At 50.3% G+C, this 13,845-nt stretch overlaps 4 protein-coding genes and 1 pseudogene across 5 annotated transcripts, besides 1 other annotated feature; 1 reads left to right on the forward strand and 4 right to left on the reverse strand.

The window, feature by feature from the left end:
- Window positions 1–212: 212 nt before the first annotated feature.
- NCS57_00341200 (uncharacterized protein) lies at window positions 213–4,512 on the reverse strand (the record flags this gene model as incomplete). The annotated part of the gene is made up of 3 exons (XM_053053409.1): window positions 213–2,738; window positions 2,833–3,730; window positions 3,803–4,512. The coding sequence occupies 3 exons, from the start codon at window positions 4,510–4,512 to the stop codon at window positions 213–215; spliced, it is 4,134 nt and encodes a 1,377-aa protein (XP_052915569.1).
- Window positions 4,513–5,205: 693 nt separating this feature from the next.
- Window positions 5,206–7,072, reverse strand: NCS57_00341300 (annotated as a pseudogene). Its single transcript has 4 exons — window positions 6,883–7,072; window positions 5,817–6,836; window positions 5,443–5,759; window positions 5,206–5,391 (listed from the first exon to the last, which is right to left on the reverse strand).
- Window positions 5,206–7,072: a sequence feature.
- A 592-nt stretch (window positions 7,073–7,664) lies between these two features.
- On the reverse strand, window positions 7,665–8,863 carry NCS57_00341400 (uncharacterized protein; the record flags this gene model as incomplete). Its single annotated transcript, XM_053053410.1, has 3 exons — window positions 7,665–7,781; window positions 7,835–8,056; window positions 8,114–8,863. 3 exons carry the CDS (start codon window positions 8,861–8,863, stop codon window positions 7,665–7,667), a joined length of 1,089 nt encoding a protein of 362 aa, XP_052915570.1.
- A 664-nt stretch (window positions 8,864–9,527) lies between these two features.
- On the reverse strand, window positions 9,528–11,223 carry NCS57_00341500 (uncharacterized protein; the record flags this gene model as incomplete). Its single annotated transcript, XM_053053411.1, has 3 exons — window positions 9,528–9,683; window positions 9,737–10,927; window positions 10,975–11,223. The coding sequence occupies 3 exons, from the start codon at window positions 11,221–11,223 to the stop codon at window positions 9,528–9,530; spliced, it is 1,596 nt and encodes a 531-aa protein (XP_052915571.1).
- Window positions 11,224–12,532: 1,309 nt separating this feature from the next.
- NCS57_00341600 (uncharacterized protein) lies at window positions 12,533–13,047 on the forward strand (the record flags this gene model as incomplete). The annotated part of the gene is made up of 4 exons (XM_053053412.1): window positions 12,533–12,621; window positions 12,723–12,858; window positions 12,916–12,930; window positions 12,988–13,047. The coding sequence occupies 4 exons, from the start codon at window positions 12,533–12,535 to the stop codon at window positions 13,045–13,047; spliced, it is 300 nt and encodes a 99-aa protein (XP_052915572.1).
- Window positions 13,048–13,845: the final 798 nt, after the last annotated feature.

The raw sequence follows: 13,845 nt of genomic DNA on the forward strand, positions 1-13,845 counted from the left end.
TTGTAAGACCCCATTGGTGTGTGTTTTGTTAGGTATGGTAGAGTAGTTCTAATCTAAAGCACTAAGATAAAAACAGAAACAAAAAGCAGAGTGAGAACAAATACTAAACGACAACAGCAGAGTGCAAGTCTTCCTGGGCCGGGCCCCCCATCCCATTCCTTTGACCTGCTCCAGTCTTCTCTTCTAAGAGTACAGGCTGCAACACGACTCCATCATTTCGCGGTCTTAGATGCTTTAGTCCGTAGCTTCATCAAGAGAAAAACCAGACAGTAAGAGCTCAATACAAAGAGCGCCACAATACCAGCATCACGCCATCCGTAATAGTACTCCTTCAAGTTGAGAGCCCAGAAGTAGTCATTGCTGTTCCGATACGGGCAAACGAGGCAAGTAGCCGTGTCATTCGGGTTGGTAAGGTTCCCGGCAACTCCTCCCATCGTGAGATAAGGCGAAAGGTACTTGCCACAGGACGATCCATCTGGTGGGCTGAAGACCGCGAATTCATCATCGGAACAATGAATTGGAAGGTCCCAACTGCTAAAGGTTATCAAACTTCCCATGATATAGCTGAATGGATTCAGCCAATACAGCCAATAGCGCCAGAAAGATGTAATCTGCTCGTACGAAACAAGTACACCGCAAAACATGATCAAGACACCCAAAACGAAGGGGTTGATAAGCGAAGCAAAGACCGGGTTGGGTGCGTATGCAGCAATGAACTGTCCAATGCCGGTATAGAGGAATTCGTACATAAGCATGACAAACAGGGTCGAGCCAGCCCTGTCAGTAGCCACGGGGAATCCAACTGTATAATACCAACAGGCAAAGTACAGGATTGCACAGATAATCAGGTATGGAGTCTCTGAGATTATCAGCCCGGTGACAAAGGCGATCCAGGAATAGGCTTTCGACTTGCTCTCGCGTGCCTCAAAGAGATTCCGGCGCTCGATAAAGAGTGGTTGCAACTGGTTGATAACCCCGGGTGCCACGAAAATGAAGTTGAAAATAGTGAAGATGCGCAGTTGCAAGTCGTCTAGTGAGTCTCCAATTTGCCAGAAGGAAAAGCCATTGTAAAGGCCACAGAAAACATGCAAGATGAACTTGTTGTTGATGTAGCCTGTGTTGCGGAATAAGGCGATGTTCATGTGCTTCGTGACGAGTTTGATCTGGGTCCAGAGAGGCTGCGCAAATTCGTGACCATCATCAATCGTACCTGGCGGCTTCGATGCTGCTTCTGATAACATCAGGTCAATCTGCTCTACAGCCGCATGATGCTCTGCTGATTCACGCCAAACCTCATTCCAGTCTCTTTCGGATGCTTTGCCCGAGATAACATCAATGATATGTTCGGCCGGGTTTGCCTGTTGGGGACAGGGTGCTCCGTTTCGGTCGAAATATGCCTTGACGACCTCGGCATTGTCGCCGATATCCCCAAAATATGCCATCTTGCCACCGCGGGCTAGGAGAAGCAATGTGTCGAATTGTGCCAATAACTGGGCAGAAGGTTGATGGATTGTAACCAATATTGCCTGGCCGAGGTTCGCGAGTCTCCGGAGAAACCGAACGATGTTGAAGGCTGACTGGCCGTCGAGGCCTGAGGTTGGTTCGTCAAGAAACAGAAGGATGCTCGGCTTTGATACCAACTCAACGCCGATAGTGACACGTTTCCGTTGTTCCACCGACAGACCGTCACCGACTGTACCGATCAAGGTGTCGGCAAGGTCATCCAACTCGAGCAAGCTAATAATCTCGTTGACGTACTTCAGTTTGTCCTCGCGGGCAACATCGCGGCCTTGCCTCAACAACGCGGAAAGCTCGAGGGCCTCACGGACCGTAGCGTAAGTCTCATGAGCATCAAATTGCTCGCAGTACCCAGCTGACCGTTGAAAAGAGATGGGGAGAGGACGACCGTCAACCATGATGGATCCCCTGATAGACCCTTCAGTCTTGCGCTGCGCTAGGACATCGAGTAGCGTCGTTTTGCCAGCTCCAGAAGCGCCCATCAGCGCTCCTAGCATACCTGGCTTGACCCAGCCGTACACGTCGTCGAGTAACTTTCGATCCCCTTCTGCCGTTTTCACCACATAGGAGATATCTTTCCAGGTGAAAATCGAGGTGTTCCGGATGAGGGCGCCATCCGTCGCCTGGTATGGACGGGGTTCGCTACCGACGGTGTCTTCACCCGAGTATTGGGACTCCTCATCGCTGGATCGAGGAGTTGCCTTCTGACGCTCCTGTTTCTTCTCCCTCGGCGTAAGAAGCTTCGATGTGCTCTGAGAAGAAAACTTCCACCTTGAAGTTGAAGCCACAGTGATGGCCACAAATAGCGCCCACCAAGCCCAAATTATTCCAAAGTTCCTCCAAAGATCAGAGAGGCTGTATGAAAAAGATTGAAGATACGAGTCTCCCGTGACGAACGTCTGTCCTGGAACTGCACCGGAAACGCCTGCACAGGATTGATGAGCCATGCTGGTGTTGTTGTAACCTGGACCGACGGGCAACAAGTTGAATCCGACGCATGGAATCGTTTTGCCACTGAATTCGTTGGAGATCAAAGCGTTGAAGGCATATGCCAGGGGATTGATCCAGTAGATCCAGACGAACCAAGGTTTCATGTCCGGTTTTGGAATCATGAAGCCGGTGTACAACACGCTTGCAATGATGGCCAATCCGGACACCTTGGTTGCTTTGTCGAATGTTGTGAACGCAGCACCGATGGCTCGGAACAACGCTGTCATACACTAGGAGTATTTGTTAGTTGAAAGAGTGTCTCGAAAATTCTCTTCAGTCTTGACAACGGCTTGGTTGTCTCTGAAGGCACAGGAGCTCACGTACCATTGTGGTGGACACCAAAATGATCCAAAAGATGAAAAAGGACTTTGCTGATAACGTCAAGCCAACCATAAAGTACAACACTAAGGAAAAGACAGATATCTGTGCCAGGACGATGGGAACGTCGGCCGCAATCTGCGCAACACAGAACGTGGCCGGATGGAGCAGGGCAAACGACCTGTGTTTTGCAAGGACGGGTCTTCCTGAGAAGGAGTCGGTGACTTCCGACATGGCCAACAGCGTGTTGAACATGATGGCAAAGAAGATGGCGCTGGATCGTGGAGAGATGCCGGCCGACGTGCTCGGGGCGTCGTAGAAAAGAGACCCAGCAACTAATGCTTGCACCAAGACTGTGGCTTGTTTTGTCCAAAAGGTGACCTTGTCGCCGAAGATGACCTGATATTGCCGGATCGTACATGCGTGTACTTGAGAGAAGAAGCCCACAGTCAGAGGACTTTTTTGTGGTAAATGGGTGTTCTTTTCCTCCTGTATTGTCGCTTGGAATTGTCTTGTCCACTCTCTTGCCTCGGTCGTGGAAGGATATTCGTATTCAGCCGCTGCCTGTGAACATATCTTGGACTCTTCGTATTTGTCGCGGATAGCTTCGGCGCTTCGGGGAAAGCTGAGTTCGAATCCTGGGCGAATGATCCGTTCCGTCTCGATCGTGATTCCGGTCAAGAAGTCGGCGACGTTGGTACCCTCCCTGCACTGGAAGCCAAGACCCTCCATGAAAGGGCGTGCCTCCTTGGATGGACCGTAGAAAATCTGGTGACCTTGCTCGAGTATGAGGACTTTGTCGAACAGGTGATAAATATCGTTGCCGGCTTGGTACAGGGTCATGATAGATGATAGCCCGGAGCGGTCGGTTAGGTCTCGGATCGTCTTGACATACTCGAGCGCCCTGTCCATTGTCAGCTTCACTGTTTGCTTCCATGTTTTTGTCGTGAGTCTCGTGGGCAGTTCAATGACTTACGTGCTGGCATCCAGTCCCCTGGTACTATTGTCCCAACAGTATATCGACCCCCGTGTGGTAAGGCATTCGGCAATCGACACACGTCGTCTCTCTCCGCCCGACACTCCACGGATGTACTCGTTCCCTATCCTGGTGGTGGTGGTATGATCGATGCCCAGGGCGCGCAAAAGAGAGTGAGAAGAGTTTTCCGGGAACGATTTGGTCGACACATGTTGATCCGAAGACTTCAGACGAGCCGCAAAGTCCATAGTCTGGCCAACCGTCAAGGATGGAAAGAATATCTCATCCTCCGAGCTCAGAATGATCTGGCCACGATAGCGCTTTGCTTCCGTGGGATCCATACTGCCATAGTGGACGTCGCCAGAAACCGAAGCATACCCATTCCGTTGGTTCGCCAACACATTCAGGAGAGTTGAGCATCCGGATCCAGGACGGCCCAAGACGAGAAGCATTTCGCCAGGTTTAACGCAGCCATGGCTATTGTCGAGAATGGTCCTCTTCGCTGGTCTGTGTCGCAAGCGGTGAAGGCTCTTCACGGGATTCAGCTGAGATAAGACATTCTCGTGAACGGCCGCATCAGAGGAGGCCACCTGGACGGTCAGATTCTTCCAGGTTATTCCCAATTGTCGGGGTGGCAAGGTATTGTCTCGACGCGGCTCTTGGGTTGAAGTTGTCGGAGCAAGATGTGATAAAAGGTTGCCGTACGCCATGGCGAGAAGTGTGTGAACAAAAAACCATGATCGACAACGTGGTCTGTAAAGATGTTTCAGTCCATCATTTTTGAATACTTGAAGAAAGTATGGGAAAGGGGGAAGATAAGGGAGACTTGTCAGCAGCTGTGGAAATGAGGTGGAGAACTATGTAGGCCGTCGGGACGGTTCCGACGAGGCAATCCCGACGGGCGTCACTACCAGGACATGGTGGCGAGATGACGACGACCTCAGATAGGGACTCGACCTAACCCTAGATTCTTCGTCGACTCTATAGTTATTCTAAAAGCTACAGACCATTCTGTAACATGCCCCCCTTGCCTCCACACAACTATCAGCAGTGCCAACTCATCGTAAACGCGGGCGACCTTGTCTTCCGCCACGGTCAAACCATGTTGTGTCGACCGGTATAAATACTTTGACCACGGTTTGGGGACTCTCATCTGTTTATGGAGAGAAGACAGGCTCGAGTGAAATATCCATCCAATGGGGACGTCCACCACAGTCCGAAAATGGGTGAACTTCTTGAACCCATGGAATTTCTGCAGGATGTTGATAAGCGTCAAATGACAAATAGTAACTAATGATTCAAACAATAACTGACGATATCAGCGACAGAGGTCCTGAAGCTGAAAAGAAAAAAAGGGGTACGCTAGCCCAGTCACAACCTGTGTGTTGAAATGCAGGCAGTGCTCAGCTCTGCCGCGAGATGTATAAATACTCAGGGAGACGCTTCAAGAGCATCGACAACTTGGCCCAGTTCTCGCTGAGATCCCACTTGTTCTTCCACCCCACCAAACAAAGTGTAAACACCGAAAACAAGCCACCAATGACAAGAATTGCTCTCATCACTCGCCGAAAGACCGACCTCTTGCAACCCTAGGATAGTTAGTTGTTGGGGCTCAAGGGAGCTTATGATACAGAACTCACAGAAATCGCCCAATCGCTCCAGGTAGGAAACACACTCCGGTACCAGAAATAGGCTTGCGAGTAGGGATAGCTCATGGCGTTCCATGTTGGACCCTTTTCCGGGCTCCCTTTAATGTACCAACTCTGGCACCCAGAATTCCAAACCATATTGGAAAGATCATATTGAATGCGGTCGACGTAGAGCTTCTCGGCATCTGGCTTGAGTTCGACGGCGCCCATCTGCTCAGTGAGCACAGGCTTGATGACACGCAGCGCAAAATTGACACTGTTCTCAGCTGCCATGATTGCAGAGGTGTGGCCTGTCGCTGCGTTGGGTCCTTACTCATGGTCAGGCTCCAATTCTGGTGAGAGACAGCACCGGCCCAGAGACTTACCAAGCAAGATGAAGAAGTTGGGAAACCCGCTCATTGAAGAGCAATTGTAAGCCTCCGCGCCGCCAAATGAATCCCAGTGCTCGTTCAGTGTTCCGTTCCTCCCTACAACCTCTATGCCACCGAGAAACTTGTTTGTGATATATCCGTTTGCCATGACAATGACGTCTGCCTCGATGAAACCATCCTCAGTCTTGACTCCGTTGGCCACGATCTCCACAGCAGGTGTGTTGGTCAGTGTGAGATTCTTGGAATGTAGGGCTTCGAGGTAGCCAGAGTCGAAGATTCTCCTCTTGCAGCCCACCTCAAAATCAGGGATCAACATGTCGTGATACTTTGCGGGGGCTGTGTGCCTCATGTACTGCTCAGCCTGCTTGCGACGGTTTTGACGAAACTTGGCGGCCGACTTTGTCATTGGAAATCCTCTCAGTTCATTCTCAGCTGCTAAGAAGACGAGAAAACGCTGCAGCGTCATGCTTCCAGGTATGTATTTGAACACCTTTCGCATAGAATCTGTTTGAACGCCGTCAATCGGCGGAAGAATCCAATGCTTCGCCCGGATGACCTGCGTGAGATGCTTCGTCTTGCCGACGATGGATGGCACAATCTGAGCCGCAGTGCAACCGTTGCCAAAGACGACGACATTTTTACCCTCGAGCTCAACGTCATGCTTCCACTTGGATGAATGGAAGATGGGGCCTTTGAAGTTCTCGACTCCTGGAACGTCGAGTTCCCGAGGTTGGACGAGTTGACCAGCGCCGGCGAAGAGGAATTGACACTCGTGGATGAATACGTTATCCGTATTTATATGGCGAACATGAAGGCGCCAACGTTTGACTTGATCAATCCATTCGCACTTCTCAACGTTCGTGCCGAAGGACATCTTGGGAGGCAGATGATACTTATCGGCGACCTGCTTCAGATACCTCCAAAGCTCATCATGCGAAGGCAAGACGCGACTCCAGTTTGGATTTGGCTCGAAGGAATAACTGTAGAGAGCGCTTGGCACGTCACAGGCGCAGCCTATCTTGATTAGCATCGTTCTTCTGTCAAGGGACATGACATTTACCCGGGTATTTGTTTCCAAACCATGTGCCACCCAAATCAGAGTATCGTTCAAAGAACTGAATGTCGCTGATGCCATACCATCGTTTTAGAGTCGCCCCAAGACAGATGGCTGAGAATCCTGTGCCAATGCAAGCGAACTGGCTGTAATTTTGCCGACTAGCTTTCTCTGATGCCATGGTCGCAGAGGTGGTGGCTGGTCAAGTGTTTGTACGCTGTTGGCTTTGTTGGCCAGGGGGCGTTGGGTCTCCTTTGAATTAAGCATTTGAACTGCGGTTAGAGATACCAATCAAATAAATTAATCAGTCGAGTTGCTTCCCCGCACAAGATCGTATTTACCGAGGCTTTACGTATGTACCTTAAGCTGCCAAGAGCCATCTCGCCGTGGCGTTGTGGTCGGGAGGGCTCCGAAAGCCTGTATCGGAGCACTTCCGCCATCCTCAACCGTGCCGACCCTGAGCAGCCACCGCGGGGTAAGTACCTATTAACTACCGTTTACCGAATTCCTCAAGTGCTATTGCATGTGAAAGGTGATGGATGCATCAATCGTCAGGTGTGTCGTCCTTTAGGTGGGTAATGCTGGTTGCGATGGCTATGGAGATGGAGTGTAGTCGTGCTGTTTTCTCCATAAGCGCCTATCCCGTCACATTCAACACTTTGGATGACACTACGTCTTTACTGAGTGAACAGGGTTAAAAGCTTCAACTTGTCAACAAATTGAACTGAATGAGTGACTATGCAGTTGTATCGTTGTGTCCATTCACAAAGTGACTATCCTAGTTTTGCTCAAGTCTGAAGCAATGCTCCTGTCTTGGGATCCAGCTTCTGTCTTCCTCTAAAGTCAACCTGCGTGCTACCAGTTGCCTCTCTTGCTAAGCGCCACAACCATTCTGGCCCCCCTTTCTATTTCCACATGTCAACAATGCATTCATTCACTATTGGGGCAGTCAACTTACCAATATCGCAATGTAGCGCATGATGCCAGGCATAAAGATTGTCTTGCCGTATCCGCTCCACAGCGTCTTTGCTACTGCCTCACTCACAGATTCAACATCCAAAAGCGGGAACAGGAAATTAGATTGATTCGTCTTGCCTTTGAATAGCGGCGTTCGAGTGAAGCTGAGCACCGCGAGTGACAGTCTGACACGGGGTGCTTTCTTCAACTCTAATTGTAGCGCCTGGTATTGTGAGACCTGGAGTGACATTGTGGAGTAGGTAAGTATGCGCAGACTCACCTCATGTAACGCTATCAGCCCAGCCTTGGTTGCAGCGTAGTCTGCCACTTTAGCCGGTGGCAGATACGCACTCATTGAGCTAATGTTGACGATATGGCCGTGATTCCGACGTGCCATGTCTGGGCTAAACTCTTTGACCAGCAAGAATGGTGCGATGAGATTCGTCCGTATGGTAACCTCTACATCCGCGTAGGAACCACCACACACCGTGGCACCTCGACAAATACCGGCATTATTAACAAGAACCGTAGGGTGACCAACTTCAGTTCTGATTTTCTCACAGATGGCACGGATCTGGGAGCTGTCGCTGAGGTCGCATTGGTAGTACTTGGTACAGTACCCTTCAATCGGTTTCCAAGTTAACGGGACGTAGTCGATGATGACGACCTTTGTCTTGGGATTGCGAGCATGCAGCTTCTGGGCCAGATGAGCTCCAATGCCGCTGCTGCCTCCAGTTATGACGACAATCTCGTTATCCCAGTCCCAGGCCGGGTCAGTGGTCCAGTTATTGCTGAACTGCCTGTTTAGGAAGTCGGTAGCGTACAACAGGGCGCTCAAGGCAGCCAGGGAGTAAGTGTATGGTCGTGCGGCCTCCAACGACTGGCTCCAGTCTGAGCCAGTTGAACTGGATATCGATAGCCCGAGTGAGCTTACCGCCAGTGGAATGGTGATGATAGGGTTCAGGACAGTGGTTCGGGCCAATTTGGCGACAAAGTCAACTGTGAATCCTTCTCGTGGGAGCAATGTCATGGTGAAAGAATACTCTGAATTGAAGATTAGAATGGGAAGTCGGAGGGTGATTTCTAGAACGTAGGTGTTTAACAGGAGACTTCTGCTGGAGGGCTAAATACCAGGGTTTGGTGACACGGCACCTTGGAGGTCGGGACTGCTCCGAGTTCCGTTTCCTCCATACCTATGCAGCCTGTCCCGAGCTTTACCTCGGTGCAGCAAATGTGACTCGTGTAGAGGAACGGGGCTAACATGGTCTGTCATCTGTGCACGCATCTTGTCCAGTCGAGATATCTGGCGCCACACTTTGACCCTTGAACAGCGTGACCTATTCCAATGAGGGAAACATGATAGAGCTCCTACTATCCGTGAGGTCGACGGTGACTTCACAACGCCGGCTTCACTTGAGGTTATGCTTAAGGCGTGAAGCAGCACTAAAGTGCCCGAATGTCAAAGGCAGACGCCGGCTTTGGAGGTGGTATCGGCGATACCAGAAACGAGCGCTCCGCCATCGACGAAAGGAGATGAGCCCTGCGTGTGTCATAGAACTTCAATATGAGTTATTCAAGGTTATTTATTGGTTATCCTGCGTTTATTTCCTACGAACAGCTTCGAAAGGACTACGAATTTATCGTGAATCACCACGTTGTGAGGTTGCGAAGACCAGCACCATCGTACTCAACGACTAATCCCGATCGAGTTTCGCATCTTCCAAAACGCCAGCCCTAGTCGCTTCCTCGACAATTAACCTCTCGTACTCTCTACTGCGGATGGTGGCTTTGACTGGGAAAGGCTCATCTGTTGATTCCAGGTTGAGGATCCTCCCGTTATACGGACCATCCTGTAAGCCTGGTTAGCAACTAGTTCCAAAACCATGAGTAGAGCTTAACAAACCGCCTTGAAGTCTATGCATTGGATAAGTCTCGCCATGTTGATGAACAAGCTTCTCTGGGCCAAACGATATCCGACACAGATTCGCCTGCCTCCTCCAAACTGCCAGAGCCCATGGCTGATGTCGGTTTCATGGCCATTCATCCATCGTTCCGGATAAAAAATGTCAGGCTTTTCGCACTCGTTGCCCACGGCGACTTCATTAATGACAAAGCCCGTACCGGCTGGAAACCTGTATTCCTCAAACTCAATGTCCTGCGAAGCAACATGATCTGGGGTCACGATGAAGATGGGCCGCCAACGCAAGACTTCTTTCGCAATGGCGCAGATGAAGCGCAGGTCGGCCATGTCGGAAAGAACCGGCAGCCTTGCTTGCTCCCCAATGCCGCACAGTTGATCAATCTCGCCTCTGGCCTTGCGGAACGGTTCGGGATACTCCAACATTGCCATGACCATGATGTTAAGCGCCTCTCGTGTAGTGTCACTCCCCGCCTCGATCAGCTGCATTGCAACATACATGCAGTCCTGGTCATCTCCCTTGTACCTCGTATCTTTGTTGAGAAGCACATCGCGCACAAAGGACGGCGGCGCGGTCCCCTCCTCCACTTGTTTCCGGATAGGCGCCCACCATGAGTTGTACACGTCGTAGTTCCAGTCACCCAGAGCTTGCCAGTGACGACGCCACGGCTGCATGAACTTGGGCAACTTGGCGAGATCTGGAAACCAATCGATGATGCTAGATCCAATGCTTCCAACGAAAAAGGTGACACAGTTTTGGAGGTCGGTCAGCTCTTGAGTCGATTTGCCCAGACGCTCTCCAAGAGCAATCCGATGAACGACCGAGTTTGCATAGCGATAGTGATGCTTGTACCACTTTCCAGGTTTGAAGAGGTACTCGGCCATCATCTGGGTGCTTTCGAGCTCCTGCCACTCCCCATATTGCTTCAAGGCGGTGCCGCTGAGAAGGCTGTGCATCACTCGTCGACGTTCTGTCCAGGTCTCTTGAGGAAGGACCAATGACCTGCCATTACGGCTGACTAGGCCACTGGAGATGGGCATGGGAGACCTCGTGTTGGTCGCGCTGCCGCGTTTGGCTATAATCTCGGAGACGGTACGGTGAGAATTGAGAAATATCCAAGTTTTGGAGCCGAGATGCACCGTCGTCATTTCTCCGAAGCTGGCAATGTGCCGGAGCTTGTTTCATGTTCAGCAATGTTTATTCTCAGACACACGACACTTACAAACGCGTGGTCCGGATCATGGCGTCCCTCTCTCAAGCTGAGCAGGTTCCCAAGGATGGGAAGGCCGCGTGGGCCAGGAGGAAGACGAGACGTGCGACCATCTTTGAGGTTCCGTTTCCCTGAGGGCTTAAAGTACTGAGTAACAAACACGAATACCAAGAATATCAACAGAGTAACTATCAAGCTAAATGCAAAGATCCTTGCCCTTGCACTGGAGCGAAGGAGACACTGGCTGACTTGATCGATCATTGTGTAAGCTTGGCGATAGTGGTTTGGTGTGAAAAGCGAGTTGGCTGAAGAAACATCCTCGACAATGGCAGACGCAGCATAATTACCGTTTAAAAGAACGTTTTATTATCATGCCCATACAAGTTGAGTCTCACAGAGCCTCATCTATGGCTGCGAGGGGTCGGAATGATACCGACGTACGGAGACATTCCGTCGCCAACCCCAACATACCAACAAGGCCCACCGGGACAGTTCCGTGGACTACGTCACGGTTCTGTTGTTATTTTCTTTTCGTGAATGACGTCTATACAATGGCCACTGGTATTAACAGCAAAAGAGACAGTTATTAATTATGCATAACATAAGACTTTATACCCCTTCTTAATGCTTACATAACTTGCTCTTATGACAATGTTAGAGTCATAACAACAGCCGACGGAATCCATCAGTTTGTCCACCCGTTAGAAGCAGTGCCGTATCATGTATTCCCCTCAGTGCACCGTATCACAGGCCCCATGTTGCACAACACCTGTATACAAGTAACGAACAGTCCCTGGCCCGAGGAACCCGAACCTCTCTGCCGAGGACCCGATGAGCCTGACTGAAATGAATGACGCAAATGCCGAGCGTCCTGGCATTTGACCATAGAATCTAACTCTTCAGAGACAAGCCGTACCACCAGGGTCATTTCCCTGTCGTGTTGTATGTCGTGTTTTGCTGCATGAGTCGATAGGACATGAGTATGTCTTGGTATTGGTCTCGTAAGACAACTCACCACTTATGAAACACGTATGAGCATGGGAACGTAGTAGAGAGAACCGGTTGAGAGACATGACTTGTTTCATGATCTAAGAGTGCTCGAAGCATACATGACCGACCAGCTCAACGTCAACTTATAGATATCTTCACTGGGTAGGTAATATTCTTATATATTTGCGACTGTCCTTAAGGAGTGCTCCAGTTCGTTTGAATACGGTTATACAACAACGAGTACAGACAGGTTACCCGAGGCACGCCGATCCATGTCGCACGGTGTATCACACAACATCGGAAGCCGTCATTTCAGCCACCCACACGTTGATCCGGAGTCGTTTCACAGTGAATCGCAGTTACCTCAGAAAATTAGTGAGGGGAAAAGGTTACATGTGCACGAGAACGAAAGAGCGAACTAGGCGTTCATGTTCGCGTGGTATAGGTTGACTCTGTGCCTACAGGACTACATAAAGGTGTCGGTTCATCTCGACGAGAATCTACCATCAAGCTCATTCAGACTCAAACATCCTCTCTCCAAAAACGTCTTACATACCTTGCTGCTTGCAAAAGAATCAACATGAAGTTCTCTGCTGCTTCCATCATCTTTCTCGCCCATGGCATCGCCGCCATGCCCTGGTCTTCTGGCAAAGCCAATGAAGACATCACGTAAGTCTTTACAATAGCAACCTGGCTTCAATGCCGAGAATGGGGTTGTTTACTTGGTATTTTCATGGTATGTATGAATAGTTTTGCTAATTGAACTCCAGTCTTCGTATCCAAGTCTCCCAATCTCCCTCGCATCACGCTCAGGGTTCCACGCCCAAGGGAACCGTCAAGATTGAGGACTCCCCGATTTGTCTTGCAATTTGCTGGCACTCTGTGCCTACTTGCCCTGATGGCTGGGTGAGTGTCAATTGTCCCATCTTTTACCCCCGCTCACCTTTTTCTAACATGACTTAGTACTCAAACAACATGGTAGCATAATTCCTTGCCAAGGGGATGTATGTGATGTGAAAGCTGACAAAATCGCAGGGCACTTCCAACTCGCCTTGCTGGACCTGCTGCAAGGCCCCCGAAGACCTTCAGCTCTAGGCTGTTTTGACGGCCACAGGGCTTGTCGCCCTCTTCCACGGGGATTTTTAAGCTATCTCCCTTGCATCTGGCCTGAGGGAACTCAATATCTGATCATTCCATCATGGTCTGGCCTCTGACCAATTGCAAGGCGTGGAGGTTTTTAGGATGGGTGACCAACCCCGACAAGCGTTTCAAAGGGAGCAGCAGTTTATCTTGGCTCACCAGCACGCATACGTAGTAAATTTTACACTAGTGAGCTCGAAGATCTGGAATGCTTCATAACCTTGATCTGCTTTCTTCTCCTAACCCGCGGTTCCATGAAGCCATCCATGTACATGTGTCAAGACGAGCAATCTGACACAGATGTTAGAAGTCTACCTGCTCCAATAGGGAGGAATCACGGTGCATGATTTCATCAATAAACTGTTTTCGAGTATTTTTATGTGGTCGGGTTCCAGATTGCCCACGGCGAGGGCCGGACTCTATATATGGGTGTGATCAAGAAGTGCCACCTCGCCGGCACCAGCTTGCGTCGACTACTTATTAATATTCTGGGGAATAATTGCAGCCATGAATTAAAGAGAAAGGTCACGCCAAGGAAAGTACAGAGATTTGTGTGAGACAAGCTTTCTACCTGTATGTACTACCCCGGAGTGGCACCTTGGACGGAGGCTGCCAAGCACATGACCCTTGAAAGATTCAAGGGTCGCAATGGCATCCACCCTTGTCGAGGCCTTTGTTGCTGACTGTTCGGAGACGCCTGAGCCTCCCCGGGGCGGTCTGAACATGCGGCTCCATACTGCCGCGGCGTCTCCA

Source organism: Fusarium keratoplasticum, chromosome 3 (assembly GCF_025433545.1).
Source record: "Fusarium keratoplasticum isolate Fu6.1 chromosome 3, whole genome shotgun sequence".
Taxonomy (NCBI): domain Eukaryota; kingdom Fungi; phylum Ascomycota; class Sordariomycetes; order Hypocreales; family Nectriaceae; genus Fusarium; species Fusarium keratoplasticum.